The 17,205-nt window shown below is 42.5% G+C and overlaps 1 protein-coding gene across 1 annotated transcript in view; it reads left to right on the top strand.

Annotated features, from left to right (window-relative positions):
• Window positions 1–17,205, top strand: part of ZZEF1 (zinc finger ZZ-type and EF-hand domain containing 1) — a 137,884-nt gene that overhangs the window by 98,428 nt on the left and 22,251 nt on the right. The window contains exons 39-42 of the mRNA XM_054459311.2: window positions 1,516–1,655; window positions 9,729–10,006; window positions 11,026–11,200; window positions 11,770–11,902. Coding sequence (XP_054315286.2) covers window positions 1,516–1,655; window positions 9,729–10,006; window positions 11,026–11,200; window positions 11,770–11,902 — 726 coding nt within the window. The remainder of the gene's footprint in view (window positions 1–1,515; window positions 1,656–9,728; window positions 10,007–11,025; window positions 11,201–11,769; window positions 11,903–17,205) is intronic.

Here is a 17,205-nt window from a genome sequence, read left to right as displayed (position 1 = left end):
TGCTGATGACACTTCGAACGTCATCTTTCTTCACTTTGACTGCTTTCCTACCTTATTTATTTCCTGTATTTACTAAGTGCTTTCTATATGCCAAACACTGTGCTACTACTTGGGGATGAAACAGGGACTGAATCAGACAGATATACACGTGGTTCCTGCCCTCATGGAGCTCACAGTCTAGGAGGGCTTAAGACACAGGTGCAGGTAACTGTAATTTGAGGTGGGATGAGGTGTAAGTGGGTGTTGACAGTGATTGGTGTCTCTCTGGGGCAGACTGTATCCTCATAAAGCTTTAGAGAAGGAGAGATCTAGCGGACCTTGAATGTGCTAGGATATGCAGTAGGGATGGGCGTTCAGAGAAAGGACAACAGGAGCAAAGGCCCTAAAGTAGAGAAGTCCCTCTTGGCAGGTGTGTAGGGATGGAGTGGAACACTAGAGGATGATAAAGGAGAGGTGCTGCTGAAGGCCTCAGCCTGCCAGAGGATAGCAGCAGCAAGGTCAGAGCTGGCTTAGGAGGATTGAGGAGCATGCTGTGTGCTCAGGAGACTGGAGGCAAGTCCCAGCCTCCTCCTTATGGTGGCCCGGGAGTGCAGGATCTTCCCCACCTTCCTGCTCTGTGATGGCAGGGTGAGCACCTGGCATTCTGCCCTCTCTGTCTGATGCTCATCTATGCAGTGTGTATAATTCTGAGTTCCAGAAAACAGTCTGACACTCCACATCAATCCAAATCATCAAAATTCACTGGAGTCTCATTCCCCTGAGGATCAGCATCCTGGTTCATAGGCAGTTTATTCATTCATCAAGTATTAAGTACCTGCCGTGCTCCAGAAACACCTCTAGGTGCTTGAGATACATCACTGAAAGAAACAAAAATCTGAAAGAAGGCAGACAGTAAACAATAAATATAAATTATGTGGAATGTGAAAAGGTGATGAAATGCTGTGAGCACAGTAGAGCAGGCTCAGGGAAATGGGGAGGGCAGGGGTAAGAGAGCTCGGGGACGACAGTCTTTCATTTAAACAGGGCTCAGGCAGGCCTCCTGGAGAAGGAAACAGCTGAGCGCAGACATGCCTAGCCATAGGCTTTTAAAATCCCAGCTTTAGGCCGGGCGCAGTGGCTCATGCCTGTAGTCCCAGCACTTTGGGAGGCTGAGGTGGGCGGATCACTTGAGGTCAAGAGTTCAAGACCAGCCTGGCCAACATGGTGAAACCCCGTCTCTACTAAAAATACAAAAATTAGCTGGGCAAGGTGGCGCATGCCTGTAATCCCAGCTACTTGGGAGGCTGAGGTAGGAGAATTGCTTGAACCCGGGAGGTGGAGGTTGCAGTGAGCCGAGATTGTGCCATTGCACTGCAGCCTGGGCAACAGAGTGAGATTCCCTCTCAAATTTAAAAAATAAATGAATAAAATCCCAGCTTTATTCCGTAGCAGCACATGGGACAGTGCAATGGTTTACTTGCCTCTTCATACATGTAGAGACGCAGGCAAATTCTGAAAGTTTGTTTTACCACTTAGATGCTGAAGATTCGGAAGCTTCATCTCAGAAGCCCATAGAGGAAAAAGCAGTCACTCCAAGCCCTGAGCAAGTGTTTGCTGAGTGTTCCCAGAAGAGGATTTTGGGATTACTAGCAGCCATGTTACCTCCCTTAAAGTCGGTAAGGGCAATTTATTTTTAAAAGAGGGGATGGTGGCATGCATAGAAAAAGGTTTTGGAAAGCCATATGCTGAAACAAATGATGACAGTCATCTCTGTATCCTTAAGGGTAGGATTAGAAGTTGTAATTATTTTCTTCTGACCCTTTCTATATTTGTAAATATATATATGTGTGTGTGTGTGTGTGTGTGTATAAAACAATGTATTTGTATATAATGCTTATAATGATTTTTTCTACCTTTTTATTTTGAAAAGTTTTAAGCTCATAGAAAACTTCAAAGAACAATGAATAAAGATCTTCACCTAGATTCACCAGTTGTTAATATTTTGCTTTATCTCTGTTTATATTTTTTTCATGAACTTTTGAAAATGAGTCGAAGCCATCATTGACACTTCACCCTCAATACTTCTCTCTTTAAAGTACATTCTCCTATCTAACCACAGTGTCATTATTATGCTTACAATTTTTAGCATTGATAGAATAGTTTTATACGTATAGCCTAAATACACATATTCCCAATTATCCCCAAAGTGTGCCTTGCAGGTTTTTTTTTTTTTTTTTTTTTTAAATCAGGATCCTCTTAAAAATTCCGTTGTATTTAGATGTCATGCTGATTTTGTCTTTAATCTGCTTCCCTTGCCTTTTTTTAAACTTTCAAAACATTGACATTTTAAAGACTCTGGACAGTTCAGATATGCCTTCATTGTTCTTTTTCATAATTTTCTAGACTGTTCCTGTATATATATTTTTTCCATATGAAGTTTAGTGTCATTTTTATCATATTAAAGAAAAGATCATGTTAGCCTTTTCACTGAGCTGATAATGAATTTATTTATTAATTTAGGAATAGCTGACAATCTTTACAGTGGTCTCCCACTTTTTCTAGTAAACAGAGGGGAATCAGAGACAAAGCTAGCAGGCTGCTGAAACAGGATTTTCCAAGTTGGCAGGGCTTTGGGGTAGGGAAGGTGCCTGCAGGACCCAAGGTTTGGTCCTCAGATTTTTGAGTCCAAGGACTTTTTTTTTTTAGCAGTTTGCCTGGCGATGCTCAGACTCAGAGGAATGAACTTTTACGTGGGAGTTGAGGCTGATTTATAAATCAGTCACAATTCACAGGGGTACGTGTCTGGCAGGAAAATCAATATGTTTTCCCTCTTGGTATGGAAATCCCTCCAGAAGACCACACTGTAGCTCAGAAGGTTGTATGGTGCACGTGGAACTAGAATGAGGAGAACAGGATATTTTGAAGATGTGTTTTTCTTCACCTGGATGAATTGGCTGCACCTGTCTAGGTAGCTGGTAATTCACCTCTGAAATCAGTACCCTCAGGCTTGGACAGTGCAGTCACTATCCTGGTCTTTGCCTGCGCTCCCCAACCTTTGGAGGCTAAGTAGGCACATCAGCCCAAGTCTTTCTTCTCTCTTAATAGCCATGACTGATTTCTGCTAACTTTAGCTCCCTCTGTGTCAATTAGAGCTGCACCTTTTCCATAGCTCACTGGGTAGCACGTTGAGCAACCATCTCCTGGGGTAGGGCCCTTCTGCAATTGGCGCTCAGCCTTTTTATGTTGATTTTACCAATTTCACTGTAAGAGTGACCTTTTCCTGACTGGGTCTCAGCTGTGTTATAACCGTGTGTGTTACGGGCAGCCAGCTTACTTCTGATGGGATGACCTGGTTAACTGCTCTGTGCTAGCTGACTGTCCCCATCCCAGCCCTGCTCCAGTGCACATTTTTCCCTGCCCCTTCCTAAGTTATTTTCTCCTTTTTTTGTAATCATTCATGAAGTCTGTATCATATTTCTTATAGAAACATGGTTATAGTTAAATTTTTACCACTTTTTTTCAGCCTGTATTTCTCTCTTAATTAACAGTAACCTTTTTACCTTCTCTTCCAAAGTGAGACCTTTTATTCCTTGACAGGATGAGATGCTTTTATTTCCCTCATCATATCCCAAGTGTGCAAATTATCTGTAATTTTTGCTCTGGATCATTTGGTTGGTTGGCTGCTTTGGAGTTTTTTGTTGATTCTTTTGGATTTTGCCTCTCTCAAACTACTTTTAGAATTTTAGACCATATGGTAATAAATGATTGATAGTTACAGTGTTGGCTGCATGTTATTTATTAGTTACTATTTCTTCCTTCTGAATTGTTTATTCTAATTCATTTTTTGTTGTGCTAGAATACTTCCTCAAGTACTTTTTGAGGAAAGGCTACATGTAAAGATGGGAGACAGTCTGAGCATGGAATTACAGGGACACAGTCCTTCTCATCCAGACCCCTGCGACATTGCTGCATAGTCTTCCACCATCTAGAACAACTGATGAGAAGTCCAGTATTAACATGATACCAATGGGTTTTTTTTACCTAAATATTTTCTTTTTTTAACCCTTGGAATTCAGACGTTTCATTAGACCGTGTCAAAGTAGATATTATCTCTGTGAGAAAAGTTTTGTAAAATAATTTTTAAAAAGATGTTCTTGGCCGGGCACAGTGGCTCACGTCTGTAATCCCAGCACTTTGGGAGGCCAAGGCGGGCAGATCACGAGGTCAGGAGATCGAGACCATCCTGGCTAACACGGTGAAACCGCGTCTCAACTAAAAATACAAAAAAATTAGCCGGGCGTGGTGGCGGGCACCTGTAGTCCCAGCTACTCAGGAGGCTGAGGCAGGAGAATGGCATGAACCTGGGAGGCGGAGCTTGCAGTGAGCCGAGATCGTGTCAGTGCACTCCAGCCTGGGCAACAGAGTGAGACTCCGTCTCAAAAAAAAAAAAAAAAAAAAAAAAAAAAAAAAAAGTTCTCTTTCTGTGTTCCTTCCCAGCATCATTTGCTTTTCTGATTAAAAACTCCATTTTTACTTCAGCTAAGGGAATGCCTTTCTGCCATTGTTTGGCTTTGCTTCTGTGTCTGCCCCATTTGCATCTCCTGGATGCAGCGTGGATTTTGTTTTTTGTTTTTTGTTTGTTTTTGAGATGGAGTCTCACTCTGTCCCCCAGGCTGGAGTTCAGTGGAGCGATTTCAGCTCACTGCAGCCTCCACCTCCTGGGTTCAAGCGATTCTTGTGCCTCAGCCCCCCGAGTAGCTGGGATTACAGGCGCATGCCACCACGCCCAGCTGATTTTTGTGTTTTTTTAGTAGAGATGGGGTTTCACTATGTTGGACAGGCTGGTCTAGAACTGCCGGGCTCAAGCAGTCTGCCCACCTTGGCCTCCCAAAGTGCTGGAATTACAGGCGTGAGCCACTGCGCCTGGCCAGGATGGACCCCTTGAATCTACCCTCCATCTTTTCTTCAGTTTGGTCGTATTTTTCATGTTTCTCTCTTGTTCTGAGAGATTTCATTAAGTTGACTTTTAAAAATCACCACTGAGGTTATTTTCCCCTAATAATCTTTTTTTTAGCAGGCACTTTGGAGGGCAAATTATTAGTTTTATTTTAGTGTAAAAAGTGCCTAGATAGAGTCCTATAAGGAATATATAAAGAACTCTTACAACCCAGTAATAAAAAGACCTCTGTCACCATAGGTTAGTTTTGCTTGTTTTGAAACTTTGTACAGCTGGAGTAAGTTGCTGCATTCCTCTTGCCTGGTGGTGGTGTTTTTTTGTGGTTTTTTTTTTTTTAAGACAGAGTCTTGCTCTGTTGCCCAGGCTGGAGTGCAGTGGAGCAATCTCGGTTCACTGCAGCCTCTGCCGCCCGGGTTCAAGTGATTTCTCGTGCCTCAGCCTCCCAAGTAGCTGGGACTACAGGAATGTGCCACCACACCCAGCTAATTTTTATATTTTGAGTAGAGCCAGGGTTTCACCATGTTGGCCAGGCTGGTCTTGAACTCCTGGCCTCCAGGTGGCCTCCAGCACCACCTCGATGGGTGCTGGAATGACCCAAAGTGCTGGAATGACAGGCGTGAGCCGCTGCGCCCGGCCTGTGTCTGGCTTCTTCTGCTCAACATTATGTTTGTGAGATGCATCCATGTTATTGTGATTAGTTTCCTTTATTCATTTTCACTGTTATCCAGAATTCCATTATATGAATATGCCATAATTTTAAAGTTCACGTTACTATTGTTGAGTGTTTCTAAACTGGAAATTACTCCAGACGGTACTATGAGCACACCTGTCTGTGGCTTTTGATGAGCATCTGAATGCAGGCCGAACTTGGCCTGCCAAACAGTTTCTGCCGTGTTTGTACCAGTTCAGACTCCCTGCCAAACAGTTTCTGCAATGTTTGTACCGGTTCACACTCCCATGGCAGCACATGAAAGCTTTATTTGCTCCATATGCTCTCAAATTTAGAAATAATTACAAACTTATGTAAAAGTTAAAATTACTATACAAATAATTTTGTGCCTGAAAGTTGCCAAGTTCATGCCATATTACTTCTAAATATGTTAGTGTGTGTTTTCTGCAAACAAGGAGATTCTCCTGTGTAACCAGACAGCAGTCATCAAAGTCAGAGAAATTAACATCAGTACATTGCTGCCATCTAATGCTTACTCCCTATTCAAGTTTCACTAGTTTGCTCCAAAAGTGTCTTTTATGGCAGGAGGATCAGAATTAATGTATAGGCCAGGCACAGTGCCTTGAATCTGTAATCCCAGCACTTTGGGAGACCAAGTAGGAGGGTTGCTTGAACCCAGGAGTTCGAGACTACCCTGGGAAACATAGCAAGACTCTATCTACAAAAAAATAGAAAAATTAACCAGGCATGGTGGCACACACCTGTAGTCTCAGCTACTTGGGAGGCTGAGGCAGGAGGATCAGTCGAGCCCAGGAGGTCGAGGTCATAGGGAGCCAAGGTGTTTCACCTCTGCATTCCAATTTGGGCAACAGGGTAAGACTCTGTCTCTTAAAAAAAAAAAAAAAAATGAACGTGTAGCAGTTTGTTGTCATGTCTTTTAATCACCTTTAGTCTTCAACAGTTATCAGTCTTTTCTTTCATGATCATGACGCTTTTGAAGATCACAGGCCACCTATTGTGTAGAATGTCCTCCTCTTTGGGGTTGGAGTTATCAGATGTCTCCTTATAATTAGATTCAGGCTTTGCCTCTTGGGCAGGAAAATCACAGATGAGATGCTGCATTCTCATTGCAGCCTGTCAGGTGGAACACAGTTTTGACGTATTTCATTACTGATCATGTTTACTTTGATCACTGGATTAAGTGGTGTCCATTAGCCTTTTCTACCATAATCTTTCCCCTTTTGTTATTAGTAAATATTTAGTGGGGAGAGTCTTTGAAACTATGTAAATATTCTGTTTCTCATCAAACAATTTATTTATTTAGTTAGTGATATCAGTATGGGTTCATGATTTCCTGTTTTACTCCATGAGCTATAATCCATTATTCTGATTACTTATTTTGACCAGTGGGAACCCATTCACGCTGACTTCTATGTCCTTTTGACATATCCCCATCATTTCAGGCACTTCTTAAATTCTCCCTCCCCTAGCCCTAGAATCAGCCATTTCTCTAAGGTGACCTCATTCCTTTTGGTAGAGGATAGTATTTAGAAATGGCTTGAGCACTAGATGGGTTCATTGCTAACAGGATGTCACTGCTCCCAAGTCTTCCCAGTGCGGGGGAAGAGAGAGAGAGAGAGTGTGTGTGTACTCTATATATTTATTTAGAGCGGTGATTCTCTTTTTTTTTTTTTTGAGGACGGAGTTTCCCTCTTGTCGCTCAAGCTGGTGTGCAGTGGCGCAATCTCTGCTCACTGCAACCTCCGCCTCGTGGGTTCAAGTGATTCTCCTGCCTCAGCCTTCCTAGTAGCTGGGATTACAGGCATGTGCCACCACGCCTGGCTAATTTTTGTATTAGTAGAGATGAGGTTTCACCATGTTGGCCAGGCTGGTCTTGAACTCTTGACCTCAGGTGATCCACCCACCTCGGCCTCCCAAAGTGCTGGGATTACAGGCGTGAGCCACCGTGCCCGGCCTTAGAGCAGTGATTCTCAAACTGAAGGTATCCAATATGGCTATTTGACAATGCCTTGAGACATTTTTGACTGCCACAACTCAGGGAATGCTCCTGGAATTCTAGTGGAGTCTAGACTATAGGGATGCTGCTAAACATTTTTAAATGCACAGGTGCCACTTACCCACCACACACATGAGAATTATCAGACCTAAATTTCAGTAGCACTGAGGTTGAGAAACCCTGATTTAAAGAATCCAGTCTTTAACGGTGAAAATCCTGGATCCCATCATCCTTCATATAATTACCTACTGGATCAGTCTCCCATCTCTGCTGCTATTCTTCTTTTGAGGTGTCCTCCTCTCCTTGTTTCAACTCTTTTTTTTTTTTGGACAGGCTGTAGTGCAGTGGTGCAATCTCGGCTCACTGCAACCTCTGCCTCCCTGGTTCAAGCGATTCTCCTGTCTCAGCCTCCTGAGTAGCTGGAATTACAGGCGCCCACCACTACACCCGGCTAATTTTTATATGTTTGGTAGGGACAGAGTTTCACCATGTTGGCCAGGCTGGCCTTGAACTCCTGACCTCAGGTAATCCCCCTGCCTCAGCCTCCCAAAGTGCTGAGATTGCAGTGGACTGTTGACATGGATACCTCCCCACCACACATGGGTCTGTCTCTCTAATCCAGGTTGCCCCCTTGCAGTGAGACCACCCTCACCCACAACAGGCTGCTACTCAGTGGCAACACTCTTCTTATGCTGTTTGGACTCTGAGCCCCTGTGTGAGGGTGAACTCCCCGCACAGATGCCCTCACCTCTCCACTTAGGTTCGGACACTCACATCAGGCTGCCCTTCTGTGTTTTTGCCCTCTTCGCCTCACTCGGAGCCCAAGCTCCAACTCCAGAGGCCTGGGCATTCCTGGGCTTGGGTGACTTCCTCACCCACCTGTGCTCTGACTCCCCTGCCAGGCCTTCTCCATGGAAATTCCATACCCTGCTTGGGTTCTGACACCATGTGGCCTCCACCAGACCAACCCCCTGCCTAGATGCCTTCTGAGTTCTTCTTGGACTGTGACACCCCTACCAGGCTGCCGTGTCAGAAAGACGCCTTCTTGAGAATCACTTTTTATTTCCAAGAACTTTTTGTTCTTTGATTGCTTTGTTTTCATACTATGTATATGGTGCCCTCTTGAATCATACTGAGGATAACAACTCAGACATTGTAAAAGCTTTCTTCAGTTTTGTGCATTTTTTTCCTGTGGAAAATAACAAATGGTATAAGTATAGAAATATTTGTACCAGGCCGTTTAGCTGAATGGTTTTTATAATAATGAAGAACTAGAAACAAAGTATTAATAAGTTGCACGACACTATTTAAAGAAAGAAAAACAACTATTTAAAATTTTATATTTATTTTACATATACATACATACCCAAATATATATATATACACAGACATGTTGTTTGTTTTTTGAGACGGAATCTAACTCTGTTACCCAGGCAGGAGTGCAGTTGGCATGACCATGGCTCACTGCAACCTCCACCTCCTGGGCTCAAGCAATCCTCTCACCTCAGCCTCCCAAGTAGCTGGGACTACAGGCACGTACCACCATGCCTGGCTAATTTTTTGTATTTTTTGTAGATACAGGGTCTCACTACATTGCCCAGGCTGGTCTTGAACTCCTGGGCTCAAGTGACTCTCCCGCCTTGGCCTCCCAAAGTGCTGGGATTACAGGTGTGAGTCACTACGCCCGGCCTATTTTACATATATCGTGTAAATATGCATAGAAAAAGGTTGAAAGACTGTTCATCAAACTTAACAGTTGTTATCTCCTGGCCATGGTTGCGGTGAGGGGATTTAGGGGAGCTTTAACTTTTGCGTGTTTCTGAATTATTTAAATTATTTTACAATGGACATTTTGAAAGGTGAGGGGGAAACCAAGTATTTTAAGTTTCTTTTTCAGGGTAAAGAAATATTAGAAGTAGGATTGTAAGATGAGAGCTGAGGATGTTTATTTTGTAAGTGATTATACATATGGCATTTATGAAAGCTACAGCATGATTCCGTTAGCACTAGGCCAGTTGTAAATAAGGTAGGAGGGAGATATAATATTTAGCAGGTTTGGTTATGTGGATTTTGTACTGAACAGATTTCTCTCCCTCTCTTGGCAGGGCCCCACAGTTCCCCTGATAGACCTGGAGCACGTCCTTCCACTCATGTTTCAGGTTGTCATCTCAAACGCAGGCCACCTGAATGAAACCTACCATCTCACCCTGGGTCTTCTCGGCCAGTTAATTATCCGTCTTTTGCCAGCAGAGGTAGACGCCGCAGTGATCAAAGTCCTCTCAGCCAAACACAACCTGTTTGCTGCAGGGGACAGTTCCATTGTGCCAGATGGCTGGAAAACCACCCACCTGCTCTTTAGCCTGGGAGCTGTGTGTCTGGACAGGTAGCCTTGGTCCTCACTCCTCTAACCACCTGCCCTCTATCCCACCTTGGTGTTTATTTGTTTAAGTTGAAGGTCTGGCTGTTGATTAATTTCAGTGTGCTACAGTTCTGTTGTCTGAGAGTTTTGTGGAAATACAATTAGGTTCATGAGCAATGCTGTCAACCCACATTAAAACTGTGCTTAACACCAACGTTAAAACAGCTGAGCAGTCTCAACGCTGGCTGCTGATTCAACTCTCTAATGAGGCATATTCTGTTTTTTACGAGCAGTAAGTGTGGGCCTTGAGGTTGAAGCAAATAAATGTATTTTCGTTATAAAAGTAACATAACCACAACACCAAATTTGGAAAACAGAAATGAAGGAATAAGCTGGGCACGGTGGCTTACATCTGTAATCCCAGCACTTTGGGAGGCTGAGGCGGGTGGATCACGAGGTCAGGAGTTCGAGACCAGCCTGGCCAACATAGTGAAAACCTGTCTCTACTAAAAATACAAAGAAAATTAGCCGGGCATGGTGGCGTGTGCCTGTAATCCCAGCTACTCTGGAAGCTGAGGCAGGAGACTCACTTGAACTCAGGAGGCGGAGGTTACGGTCAGCAGAGATTGCACCATTACACCCCAGCCTGGATGACAGAGCAAGACTCCATCTCAAAAAAATGATAAAAGAAGGAAAAAAGTCACCCTGACTTGTACCATTTTAATACGTCTAGTGGTATCTCACTACATTTTCTTGTAAGTTTTTCTTCTGTGTTTGAATATGAGTGTGCATGTGCACACACACAGGTGATTTTTATAGAGATTTTTGGAAACATAGCCGTAGGGTGAGTATATAAGTAACAAGTCTTGATTTTGTTTGCTTTTTTGCTCACCATTATACGAAAAGCATCATTCTGGTAGTTTTTAAGCTAGTTAATGAATGGCTCTTTGAAGGCCTCTGGGTCTGCCTTGGAGTGTAGTGAGCTCTAATGAGTTGAGTTTGGAGCCCTGTGTACTGCCCCTAATGGAGCTCTTGCCTTCCAGCCGGGTGGGCTTGGACTGGGCGTGCTCCATGGCAGAGATCCTGCGGTCACTCAACAGTGCCCCACTGTGGCGTGATGTCATTGCCACCTTCACAGACCACTGCATCAAGCAGCTGCCATTCCAGCTGAAGCACACCAACATCTTCACCCTGCTCGTGCTGGTTGGCTTCCCCCAGGTACCACACTCTGAAGGCCTGAGGGCCTGGTCACTCCTTCCAGTCTTCACTATACACACCAAAGCCTCTGTGGCTTCTGGATATATAGGCATAGATCTCTTTGGAAGCTTTTTCCTTTGCCTGTACACCTTGCTTTCACAGTATTGAAGTATTGTCAAGATTATGGGATGGTTTATTCAACCTGCATTTTTAACGGTTAAACATTTGACTCATTTATTAGCCAGTATTTGGCTTTGAATAATAGGTAACTGTAATATATCAAATTACAAAGAACTTCAAAGAAAATTGTCTTTCATTTTGGCATTCATCTTGACCTTATTTCTAATCTTCATGTCCCTCAACTGATAGGACAAAGGGGGCTGTAAAAACATGGCCTTATCCAGCAAGGACTTAAACCAATTCTGTGCCAGCCTGTGCCAGACTCTTTGGACTTAGAAATGAGAAGATCCCTATCCTTGCGTGCTTGTTGAAATCAGAGGCACAATCAAAGGGGGCTGGGCTTATGCCTAAGAATTCTTTCTTGTCTCCATGTTTGAGTTGCCTTTCTGTCTCTGTCTACCACGTTCTAGGTCCTCTGTGTGGGAACCCGCTGCGTTTATATGGATAATGCCAATGAACCCCATAATGTGATCATCTTGAAGCACTTCACTGAGAAGAACAGGGCTGTGATTGTTGATGTCAAAACTCGGAAGAGGAAAACAGGTACCATGCATAATTATTTTTTTCTAAGAATGGAAGAAAAATGCCTAATCCCCACGTACCCTAAAATCAATGAAATTACCTTGGCACTTGGCCTGCATGTGATTTTTTTTAAGAGCAAGTTATAGCTCCCCGAGCTTCTTTTTCCTTATCTCTGAAATGATGTGTTGAATTGGGATAATTTCAAAGGCCCCTTTCCATGCTGTCTTTTTGTGTATATGGCTCTGTGTTTTTTGGTTGGCTAGATATATAGGTTCTGAACATTTAATTTCTCCATTTGCTGGTGTCATTTGCTTTCTATGGGTAATTTAAACATATTACGGAGTCAGGTGACTACATGGAGTCAGGTGGCAGCACGTAAAATAATTGTATTAGCATTCATGTAACTTTCCATTTTGTTTTATCAGTGTAGCATTGAAAGTATTACATCACAAATGCCCTTTTGACTTAGTTTGCCAAGCCCCAGGCAATCTGGAGTATCTACCCATTACATTCCCAGTTCTGCTTGTGAAGCAATCTGCATTTTCACTCAGCGTCAGCATTAGGCAGTGTCTGTGCTGTTTTCGTGTATGTAAATGTCTAAGATCTTTTCTTTTGCATATGAACATCCAGTTGATCCAGGACCATTTGTTGAACAGGCCATCCTTTCTCCGTCGAATTATCTTGGAATCTTGTTGAAAATTGACACACACTGTCTATTTATGGATTCTATTATGTTTCATTAATCTATATGTCCTTACTTCAGTACTACACTTTTTTTACTATTGTAAATTTATTTATTTATTTATTTATTTATCTTTGAGACCAAGTCTCACTCTGTTGCCCATGCTGGAGTGCGGTGACACGATCTCAGCTCACTGCAACCTCCGCCTCCTGGGTTCCGGCGATTCTCCTGCCTCAGCCTTCCAAGTAGTTGGGATTACAGGCACATACCACCACACTTGGCTAATTTTTTGTATTTTTAGTAGAGACGAGATTTCACCCTATTGGCCAGGCTGGTCTCAAACTCCTGACCTCAGGTGATCTGCCCGCCTCGGCCTCCCAAAGTTCTGGGATTACACGCGTGAGCCACTGCGCCCAGCCTAACGTTTGTATTTTTAGTAGAGATGGGGTTTCACCATGTTGGCCAGGCTGGTCTCAAACTCCCAACCTCAAGTGATCCACCTGTCTCGGCCTCCCGAAGTGCTGGGATTACAGGCATGAGCAACCGCATCTGGCCAGACTATTTTAAATTTGTATAAAATTTTGAAATCAGGTCTTTTAGCTTTGCTCTTTTTCAGAATTGTTTGACTCTTCTAGTTTCTTTGCCTCTCTGTGTAAATTTTAGAATCAGCTTCTATAAAAGAGTTTCTATCAGTTTCTATAAAAGAGCCTGCAGGAGCCAGGAGCAGTGGCTCACACCTGAAATCCCAGTGCTTTGTAGAGACCCCCATCACTACATAAAATAAAATAAGTAGCCAGGCGTGGTGGCATGCTGTAGTCCCAGCTACTTGGGAGGCTGATGTGGGAGGATCACCTGCAGTGAGCTGTGATCTCCACTATAGCCTGGGCAACAGAGCAAGACCCTGTCTCAAAAAAGTATATGGCCTTCTGGGATTTTGATTGGCATTGCATCGAATCTATAGATTAATTTGGGACGATAAACCAGACAGATGTTCTTCAGTTTATAATGGGGTTATGTCCTGATAAACCCATTATAAAGGTTGAAAAATCATTATGTTGAACCATTGTAAGTCAGGGACTTCTATATTGAGTGCATGGTACATCATTCAGTTTATTTAGAGAATAAATTTAGGTTTCTTTAATTTCTCAGCCTGGCATATTGGGGTATTAGCCATCTTCTCTTATTTTCTGAATGTGGCAATTTATGTCTTCTCTTTTTGTTTCCTACATAGTCTAGCCAGAGATCTGTCAAGTTATTTGATCTTTTCAAAGGACCAACTTTGGTGTCATTCATTTTTCTTTTATTTCTGTTTGCTGTTTCTTTGATTACTGCCCAGATAAATTTCCTTATTTCTTCTGGCTTTGTGTTTAATGTGTTGTTACTGCTTTTCCGGTTTCTTTCTTTTTTTTTTTTTTAATAGACAAGATCTCACCATGTGGCCCAGGCTGATCTCAAACTACTGGGCTCAAGTGATCCCCCTGCCTTAGCCTCCCAAAGTGCTGGGATAACAGGCATGAGTTACCATACCTGGCTGCTTTTCTGGTTTCTCTCTCTTTTTTTTTTTTTTTTTTTTTGAGATGGAGTTTGGCTCTTGTTGCCCAGGCTGGAGTGCAATGGCACGATCTCAGCTCACTGCAACCTCTGCCTCCTGGGTTCAAGTGATTCTCCTGCCTCAGCCTCCTGAGGAGCTGAGATTACAGGCACATGCCACCATGCCTGGCTAATTTTTGTATTTTTAGTAGAGACAGAGTTTACCATGTTGGTCAGGCTGGTCTCGAACTCCTGACCTCAGTGATCCACCTGCCTCAGCCTTCCAAAGTGCTGGGATTACAGGTTTCTTAAGGTAGGAGCCATCACTGATTTGAGACCTTTCTTCCTTGGCAATAGAAGAATTTTAACGTTGTGCATTTCCTTTTAAGTATGACTTTAGCCACATCCACTATTTTTTTTCTTTTTCGGTGTCCCTTGGATTCAGTAGGAACATCTCACAGTTTTTTTTATGATATATTATCATTTTTATTTAGGTCACAATATGTTTTCCAATTTATCTTGTGATTTTTTTTTTCTTTGCTCTGTGGATTATTTAAAAGTTTGATGTTTAGTTTCTTAATATTTGGGGGATATTCCAGATATCGTTTGGTTGTTGATTTCAGGTTTAATTCCCTTGTGGTCAGAGAGCATATTTTTAATTAGTTCAGTCCTATTATGAATATCGTTACAATTTGTTTTATTGTCCAAAATTAGGTCTGTTTTCATGAAGGTTCCATGTACACTTGAAGAGAATGCATGTGTACTATGTTGTTGGTGGAGTATCCTATTGATGTTAATTAGGTCAAGTCAATGGATAATGTTATTCAAAAGTCTTCTGTGCCCTTACTGATGTTTTATCTATTTGTTCTAATGATTCGTGAGAGAGGACTATAGAAGTTTCTAACTGTAATTGTATGTTTCTCTTTTTCTTATGAAATATCCCTTTTTTATCCCTAATGATATTCCTCATTCTGAAATCTAATATTTATATAGTCTCTCTTGCATTTTTAAAAATAGCATTTGCATAGAATAGTCATCCTTCAGTATCCTCAGAGGATTGGTTCCAGGACTCCCCACAGATAGCAAAATTCGTGGATGGGTCCCTTATAGTTGGCTGTTCATATCTGTGGGTTTTGCATCCAGAGGCTCAGCCAACCTCAAATCAAAAATACTCTTGGCCCTTCATATCCATGGGTTTCACATCTTTTCACTTTAACCTGCCTGTGTCTTTACATTTAAAGTGGATTTCTTGTCTTTTTTTTAAAAATCCAATCTGATAATCCCTGTCTTTTAATTGATGTGTTTAGACCACTTACATTTATTGCAGTTATCAAGATGGTAGAATTTAGGAATTTTTTTTTTTTTTTTTTTTTTTTGGAGACAGAGTCTTACTCCATCACCCAGGCTGGAGTGCAGTGGTGTGATCTTGGCTCACTGCAACCTCCACCTCCCGGGTTCAAACAATTCTGCCTCAGCCTCCCAAGTAGCTGGGATTACAGGCATCTGCCACTACATCCAGCTAATTTTTGTATTTTTAGTAGAGATAGGGTTTCGTCATGTTGGCCAGGCTGATCTTGAACTCCTGACTCAGGTGATCCACCTGCCTTGGCCTCCCAAATTGCTGGGATTACAGGTGTGAACCACCATGCCTGGCCAGTATCTCACTTTTTGAAGCAAAAAAATGTAATGTATTATGAGATTTATGTCATATAGAAGTAAAATGTGTAACAGCACAAAGAATGGAGTGGAAAATGTTGTAATGTTCTGACACTATATGTGCAATGGTATAATATTATCTGAAGGTAGACTATGATAAATTAAAGGCATTCAGTGTAAACCCTAGAACAACATTTAAGAAATTATTTGAAGGTACACTACTGTAAACCCTAGAGCAACCACAACAAAACCCAAAAAGATAAAGAGCCAATAGTGGAAATAAAATGAAATCATTAAGAAAAACAAAATAACCCAGCACTCTGAGAGGCTGAGTGAGGTGGGAAGATGACTGGTGGATAGGAGTTTGAGATCAACCTGGGCAACATAGCAAAATTCTATCTCTACAAAAATAAATAAATAGATGATGATGAGGCCAGGAGTTTGGGGCCAGCCTGGGCAGCATAGCTAGACCCCATCTCTACTAAAAATAATTTTTTAGAAAGCCAGGTGTGGTGACACACACCTGTAATCCCAGCTGCTTTGGATGCAGAGGCAGGAGGATCACTTGAGCCCAGGAGATCAAGGCTGCAGTGAGCTATGATCATGCCACTGCACTCTAGCCTAGGTGACAGAGCAAGAGCCTGTCTCTTTAAAAAAAAAAAAAAAAAAAAAAAGGTGGGGCACAGTGGCTCATGCCTGTAATCCCAGCACTTTGGGAAGCCGAGGCGGGCTGATCACCTGAGGTCAGGAGTTTGAGACTAGCCTGGCCAACATGGTGAAACCCTGTCTCTACTAAAAATACAAAAATTAGCCACATGTGGTGGTGCGTGCCTGTAATCCCAACTGCTAGGGAGGCTGAGGCAGGAGAATCACTTGAACCAGGGAGGCGGAGGTTGCAGTGAGCCAAGATCATGCCATTGCGCTCCAGCCTGGGAGACAAGAGCGAGACTTCTCTCAAAAAAAAAAAAAAAAAGTGAGTTATTGCTGGGTGCATAGGGCTTATACCTGTAATCTCAGCACTTTGGGAGGCAAGGCAGGAGGATCACAAAGCTTGAAGCCAGGAATTTAGTGCCAGCCTGGGCAACACAGCAAGACCCTGTCTTCTACCACCCCCCCAAAAACAAGAGAGAGAGAGATTTCAAGAGATTTTAAAATGAGAAAACATTAGCTTTTATATTTAGCCATATATTTTTCATTTCTAGTGCTCTTCATTCCTTTGTAAAGATTCAGTTTTCCATCTGGGATCTTTTTTAGTTTTGGGGGGGACCTGAAAAACTGCACTGAACATTATTTGTAGTGCAGGTCTGCCATGACATAATCTCTCAGTTTGCCTAGGGGACTTTTTTTTACTTCATCTTTGAAAGATAATTTTGCCAGGTAAAAAATTCTAAGCTGAGTTTTATCTTAGCAAATACTTTAAAGATGTACTTTAAATACTTTAAAGGCTGGGTGTGGT

Source organism: Pongo pygmaeus, chromosome 19 (genome assembly GCF_028885625.2).
Source record: "Pongo pygmaeus isolate AG05252 chromosome 19, NHGRI_mPonPyg2-v2.0_pri, whole genome shotgun sequence".
Classification (NCBI taxonomy): Eukaryota; Metazoa; Chordata; class Mammalia; order Primates; family Hominidae; genus Pongo; species Pongo pygmaeus.
Note: the sequence above shows the minus strand (reverse complement) of the source record. Positions and strands in the feature narration are given on the sequence as shown.